Here is a 7481-nt window from a genome sequence, read left to right on the forward strand (position 1 = left end):
ATCTATGTCAGGAGAGACTGCCACCCAAGCTCAAGCTTGAATAAAGATCCTTGTGTGTTTTGCATAAGGCTCATGTTCCTGGTGGTCTCTTGGGGGTCTCGTGATCTAGGCATAACATGAGAAGAAAGCGTTCCATAACTCAGAGATCACAGTCTGATCAATTCCTCAAGGGGAAATAGAGAGTAGCTCTCAGCCTTAATGGCGACACCTTGTTTTGAGCAAGTTCATAGAGTGAGTGCAGACACTGGGCTCCAAAAAGAGCAATTTTTCGGACTAAAAAGGTGAGCTCAGGTGGAACTGAAACTGAAGGGTGAAGCGTGAACTTAAGAGTGTTGCCAGGCCTAATCTGGAGCTCCTGGAAGTAGGCATCAGGCTCCAGGGGAGGCTCAAACTCCATTTTCTCCCTGCCCAGGGTTCTGCTGCCAGAAGCTAGTTAGTCTTGAAAAGCTCAGAGGTTTCACAATCCTCTCTTCCTGCCCCTCTTTCAGGTCCCCTCCCCTCTCTTAGAGCCCAGGCCGATGACTCAGCACATTTAGGCCTCTACCCACTAGCCTGGCCACTCAAGAACAGAGGGAGGGTGGGTCTGCCAGGTGTGCAGAGGGCTGGACAGGGGCTGCACGGCCCCACCCACAGGAGGGCGGGCGTTTAGGAAGGCCACGCCTTTCAGAGTAGCCAGGTTTCCAAGAAAATCTGTGTGTGTATTCAACTAAGGAAGATAGGACAAGGGAGGGCAAGGGCAAGCCAGAGCCGCACTGACTTGTCCACATGCTTTCCTCCTTCGTGCCTAATTTTAGCAGTGGGAAAACACAAACTACTGAGAAAGGGAGAATGGGTTGGGTGGGCTCAGAGGGCCCCTGGCCATCAGGTGGGAAGGAGGACTGGGAGAAGGGTCAGTTAGGCTAGTCCTACCTGGAGCGAAGGGGTAGGGGTTGGCTTTTGAGTTCGTAGAAGCTGTCAGGATCTAGGATGTTTTCTAATTCGATGTCAGCAACAATCCCAGATTCCGGAAGCAAAGAATTCAAGCTGAGGGTGGGAGGGAGGAAGGAGTGGTGATCAGTGGCTGCCGGGAGCTCCTAATACCCTCCCTTCCCCAGACACTGAAGCGGGTTCTGACACAGAATGACACTGCCACGAAGAAGTCCCATGTCCTTTCCCTCTTCCTACCCCATACTGCAACCCATAGCCCCTTAAAGGTCAGAACAATAAAAATGCCTGGATCCCAACTCCCTCCCTGGAACAATCACAACAACTTGGGTTTAAAGAAGGGAGGGGGCGGCAAAGGACTTTGGGGAAGACAATTTACTTTGTATAAGCCTGGGCTTTGCATTCAGAGTTCGCCCAGCCCCCACACCCCCTACTGTTTTGCCTAAGGGTATACATTTGTACACAGAGCAAGTGAGGGAACCCCTCACTCCATTGTAACACAAACCGAATGCATCACAAAGAGACTTGGGCTTCCTAGTTCGCTTTGCCTCAGGAGTTAGCACTTTTCGAATGAGTTCTTCCAGGCCCCGCCAGAGTTCAGGGGACACTGATACCCACCCAAATATAAGAATGGAATCAGGAAAGTTCTCCTCACTCCACCATTGAGCATCTTTAAGAGAATCTGAGGGCAAGATCTGCCTTGCAGGAAGCGCATCTTTCTTAGCTAGAAGAAACTGCCCAGCCTCCTACTTTTTAGATAGATCAAAACACACACACCCATTTTCAGTATCAACATCCACTGGCACACAAAACAAGCCATAACTCTGATGAAGAAAGCAAGCTGAGGTCAGTGTAGACTACAACGGGAGACTTCAGCTCAAACAAACAAACAAACAAAAAACCCAAAGGACCTAGAGCTTGCACTACAACAAAGCAATATGCAACCCCCCCTTCAACTGCCCACTTACTGTGATGATCTAGACTGTTATAATAGTTCTCCTCCGTCCTTCCTGTTATGTATAAAGGACCCTACTGCCCAGACAAAATACACACACTAGGGTGAATGTGCATCCTTGCTGGACGTGTACAGCTCAGTGGTACCACACCTGCCTAGCAAGTGTGAAGCCCTGGGTTCCACACACCGCATCCCCAAATATACATCCTTGAATTTAGTGAAGTTTAGAATCCACAAAGCTTGTGACTACGTTTGGTAAACTCACTCCCCGCCCCAACGATGATCCTCCTTCCTCTCCTTGCCCACAGATGCAGCTCTAAAACCACCCAGGAAGTTGGGAAGAGGAAGCTCAGAGAGTAGCTGAGTTACGCACAATCCCAAGCAGAAAGGAGGCAGACCCCTCCCAAACTCACACACCACTGCACATTAAGTTGGAAAATATGGGTGCTGGGGAGGGCAGAGATATGGGCAAACAAGGGCTGAAGCTTCAAAGCAAGGCTGATGGAAATGAGAGGATGAAGAGAAACGGAAGACCCACCCAGAGAGAAATGGTGCAATCGGTACTCACTCGAGCTCTACAGACTGATTCAAGATTACACCCGGGAACTGAGGGACAGGCTGGGAGGGCTAAATAAAAGGAAGAGGGGGGTGTGTGGGTAGGGAGTGGGTGGGCTGGGCTGGGCTGGCTGACAGACTGGGGTGAGTAGCAGCAGAAACAAGACCCTCCCCTGAGTTCCCAAATAAGGTTTGAGGCCTCCCCCCCCTCCCCGCGGCTAAAAGTGAACTGTATCTTTCCAGTCTGGTCCGCTGCCTCACATTTAAGCACTTACTCGCCAAGGCAAGAGGGTTTCCACTCTCCCGGCATTTCTAAGCAGACACGGGGCAGGGGGTAGCAACAGTGGAACGATCAAGCTTATCAAGTTGCTTCGCTGGGTTATTCACACACTCACGGCATATCTGAGACCTCCCCTTAACCTCTCCAGATACATGTTATCCCCAAACATTGCACCGGTGACTGAAGTCACTTTAGGTGCCCCAACTAGCACCTCTGCCTCCCAGGATCCTCTTCCCACACTGAAGGGGGGGATCCCAGGATTTTCTTAAAATCAGTGCCTCACCTAACAGTGAAATCCATCCCTCTGCGACCGACTCAACAATCCCAAATTCAGCTCCTAATCAGTTTGCCAAGTTAAACTACCTCAGGCCAGTTTCTGTATACTCCACAATCTGACTCGCTAGACACAGTAGAGAGACCCCCAAATATGACTCTTCCCACACACACACACGCGCTCCCACTACACCTTTAAGCTTCATCTAAACGGGTCACTACCAGATAACTGGGGTGCCCACCCAAGATGGGCACTCCGATGTCCTTCAAGCCTAGGCCAAAAATCTCGGATCCTAGTCCAGGGCCCCCAATGTCCTGAGATGAGTCCCTGGGGAACCTCAGTTGTCACTCCCGGCCCCAGGTGGCACCGCACCTGAGCAGCTGGGCCGAGTCGGCTGGCCTGCGCTCTTCCAACAGGACGAATACGGCTCGAGGGCCCTCCTCGCTGGCCTCTACGCCGTCCCGAGCTGGCTCGGCAGCATGAGACATGACGCCCGGCCCCGGGCGAGCCCTGCCAGGCCGGTCGGGCCTTGGCCCGGTCCCCCTAACAAAATAAGAGTCCCCCTTCCCCCCGCTCGTCACTGCTTCCTCCGTTAAGCTATGGAACTAGCTCTGCGCGGGCGGGCGGCGTCGGGAAGATGGGATGGGCCGTGAGTCATCACCCGCCCTGAACGGACCAACAACCCCCAAACCTAACCCCGAACGATCGCTCGCCTCCCCCTTGTCCTCTTCCCCCTCCTCCCTGGGCTGGGGAAACTCCACAGGAAGTGACCACACTGGGGATGGCAGTCTGGTTGGGCCATACCTCCTGAGCAAGGCAGCCAATTGCTGCCAGGAGATTCGAGGGCCCGCCCTAAGCCACGACTTCGAGGTGTAGGGAACACCGGGTTTGGCCAGCCCTTTTGAGAAGGGAGCCCTTTGGCCACGCCCTGGGCGGCGGAAACAAATAGGGTAGGAGTAATATGGTTGAGCCACGCCTTTATCTTTTGCGTAGCTTCCTGAGCCACACCCCCTCTCCTCAAATTATCCACACCGTCCTCATACCCCCAGCCCAATCTCTCCACCCCCAGCAAGCTATTAAGTTGAGTCTTGGGTTGTCCGAGCCTGCTTGGAAACTCTCCACGCCAAGCTTTAAGAGGAATCATGCTAGCTCTTAGCCCTGGGTCATCCCAGACCACACACCCAACTTCTCAGTACCTATATCTTCTCAAGCCATGCTGTGACTGAGGTAAAAGCAACAACATTCCTTGAGGGTGGTGCTGAAACTCTGCGCTTTCAGTGTCCTCAGTCCAGCCACGGAGCTGGTCTTCCTAAGAGAGCTCAGCTTGTTTAGTTATCTAAAGTATTTATTGTACTATGATCATTGTACTACGCAATAGAGGGTTAATGAATCTTTTGACAGATGGATGAATGAGTGGACGGATAGTAATTAGATCTGGTTTCCAGTGAATGACTTCTGTAATCATAACGAACTATTTGAATAATGCAGAGGACCTGTTCCACTCTACGCCTCCACTTTCCTGTTCTGTCAAATGGGAGCCATTGTGTGTGTCCGCATAGTTGTGAGAATTAGAGATAAAGAATGGGAAAAAAATCTAGCCATATGTTCTGCATACAATAAATTCCCCCCCCCAAATTAATTGATTTGTTTACTTGATTCAAGATTTAGAAGGTGCCTATATGTGACAGACAAAATGCAAGGCGGCATGGACACAGCAGTTCCATCCATCCACACCTTCCGGTACACAGAGCTCACAATACCCCCAGCCACCACTTCCTGACATCGCAGGACCATCAGTTGGATTATAAGAAACTTCATTAAAGTGGGTGTGGGAGTAAGGTGGGAAAAGACTATAATCACAGTACAAGGGAAGTGAAAGCCATAAGAATTGGATGCTTAAGATCATCCTTAGCTACACCGTGAGTTACAGAATGGTCTGAGATACAAGCAATCCTCAGAGAAAAAGAAAAGCTCACCGTGCTTGAAATTGGTAATATTGGTAACATCACTTCCCAGGTGCCTCACTTGGTTTTGTAAACTTGCATATTTTTGCACACACAGTAGCCATCACACAATGGGGACCCTCTACAGAAGAAACAGTATAGTCTTGTTACTTTTGAAGACTGTTTTGTTTTGTTTGAGACAGTATCAACTTTTGTAGACCTCGGTGGTCTGGTTTCACTATGTAAAACCACATTGGCCGTGAACTCACTTATCTGCCTGCTCCTCCTTCCCCATAGCTTGGATTGAAGGCCGTGCCCACCATCACTACTCCAGGCTACTATTTTTTTTAATATCTATGTATTTGTTTACTTTTGGGGGATATGTGTGTACCTGCATGTATGTATGTGTACCATGTGCATGCAAGAGCCAGAGGAGATCAAAAGAGAGGTCACTGGATGCCCTGAAACTGGAGTTGCAAGTGGCTCGAAACCTTCATGTGGATCCTGGGAATCAGAACCTCAGTCTTCTATAACAGCAACAAATGATTTCTTCATCTTTTTTATTATTATTCCCTTAGATATAAAATTTACATGTCTGAGTATCTTCCCTGCACATGGGTATGTGCAACACGTTCATGCCTGGTGCTAGAACTTAGATCCTCTGGAAGACCAACCCTGCTCTCAAGAAGACACATTGTAATTTTTGTGTTTGTTTTTTGAGACAGAGTTTCTCTGCATAGCCCTGGCTGTCCTGAAACTGCTTTGTAGACTAGGCTGACCTCAAACTGAGAGATCCACTTTCCTCTACCTCCTGAGTGCTGGGATTAAAGGCGTGTGCCACCACTGCCCAGCACCACTGTAAAAAATTTTAAATTCTTTTATAAACATTTTTTTTTCTTGAGAATGCTATATAATCTGACCAATTTTGTTTTTTATATTTATGTCTTGAAGTAGTCTATCAGAATGGTCTAAGTGTAAAATCCTTATACCAGGTATAATGGTGAGCTTCTATAATCTCAGCACTCAGGAGGATCAGGCAGGAGGAACACAAGTTTGAAGTCAGCCTAGGTTGCATAACAGTATCCTGTCTCAAAAATAAACTGTAAGGGGCTTGAAGGCTGGCTCGGTGGTTAAGAGCACTTGTTCAGTTCCCAAAACACACATGGTGGCTCTCTATGATTTGTAAGTCTGATTCCAAGAGTTCCCTCTGCTGACCTCAGTGGACATATGTGCAGGCAAAACACCCATACACATAAAATACAACTAATAATAAAAAGTATTATACATCTCTTTTTGCAGGAGCCCGCTGGCAGAGTCGAACAGTTCCTGACTAGGGAGTGAAGATTCAAAGAAAATTAAAAATGACACACTACACATAAGATCAGTTCAAGAGGGCTGCCAGTAGAACCTGTCACACATGGTTTATTCCACAATTCACCTTGATACAGTAAAGGGGTTCATTGAGAAGTTAAACTTGTTCACCTCAACCACCTGTCTGTGTGATCCTCACACAAACAAAAGGAAATTAACTTGGCAAAACATCCTGCCTATCCCTATCTCCAGGTGAAGACCAGGGTGAAAACATATTTTCCCCTGAGAACTCATAACAAAGCGGCCTGACAAACAAGCAACTCTCCACATCTTTTAATTTCTTAAATAATATTAGGACACAATTTTAGGAGGAGTGAGAGAAAGAGTAGAGACAAGGTCTCCCTACATAGCTCTGGCTGTCCTAGAACTTGTATTTAAGCCAGGCTGGCCTTCTCAGTGCTAAGATCAAAGGTCTGTGCCACTATGCCTCTCCAGGGTAGTTTTTGAAGAATATGCCTAAATTTTTCTGTAGAAAAAAGTAACATGGGTGGCTGGAAAGATGGCTCAGCTGTTAAGAGCACTGGCTGCTCTTCCAGAGGTCCCGAGTTCAAATCCCAGCAACTATATGGTGGCTCATAACCATCTATAATGTGATCTGGTGCCATCTTCTGGGCATGCAGGTGTACATGCAGACAGAACACTGTATACATAATAAATATATCTTAAAAAAAAAATAAAGTGCCAAGTGTGGTGGAGCATTCCTGTAATCCCAGTAGCCAGGGAGGCAGAGACAGGTGGATCTCTGTGAGTTTGTGGCCTGGGTGGTCTACAAAGAAAGTCCAGGACAGCCAAGGCCACACAGAGAAACCCTGGCTTGAAAAAGAAAAAAAAGTAATATGGGACCTTATGTGCAATGGCTGCAAATGGCAGCCTTCTTCGGCTGGATGTGCATGTAGCCTATATAGGTTCCCCTAAGGGACCTTGGAGACAATTTTCCATGGATATTTATGTTTCTGATATCAATGTCTGCCCCCAGTCTAGGCTCCAGGCAGGTAGGTGGGTGCCTTTGGGAAACTCCAGGATACAGAGGCCAGGGTTCATATTGGCCAAGTCATCATTTCCATGTGCACCACGCTACATAATAATGAATATGAATTTGAAGACATGGTATCTGAGAAGTGGCTCATCCCTGATGGCTGTGAGGTGACATATAATCCCAATCATGGTCCCCTGGACAAG

At 48.3% G+C, this 7481-nt stretch overlaps 1 protein-coding gene and 1 pseudogene across 2 annotated transcripts in view; one reads left to right on the plus strand and one right to left on the minus strand.

Annotated features, from left to right (window-relative positions):
• The window catches only part of Tfe3 (transcription factor binding to IGHM enhancer 3), a 13058-nt gene extending 9331 nt beyond the window's left edge, over positions 1–3727 (minus strand). The window contains exons 1-2 of one of the 2 annotated variants that reach the window (XM_055597534.1): positions 3361–3727; positions 910–1023 (exon numbers count right to left, since the gene is read on the minus strand). In XM_055597534.1, coding sequence (XP_055453509.1) covers positions 910–1023; positions 3361–3476 — 230 coding nt within the window. In that variant the 5' untranslated portion in view covers positions 3477–3727. Of the gene's footprint in view, positions 1–909; positions 1024–3360 lie in introns of those variants that run through there. The other variant, XM_055597535.1, reaches the window with a different exon arrangement.
• Positions 3728–7116: 3389 nt separating this feature from the next.
• Positions 7117–7235, plus strand: LOC129669365 (small nucleolar RNA SNORA70; annotated as a pseudogene).
• Positions 7236–7481: the final 246 nt, after the last annotated feature.

This window comes from Psammomys obesus, unplaced genomic scaffold (assembly GCF_907164565.1).
Source record: "Psammomys obesus unplaced genomic scaffold, mPsaObe1.curated_primary_1811, whole genome shotgun sequence".
Lineage (NCBI taxonomy): Eukaryota > Metazoa > Chordata > Mammalia > Rodentia > Muridae > Psammomys > Psammomys obesus.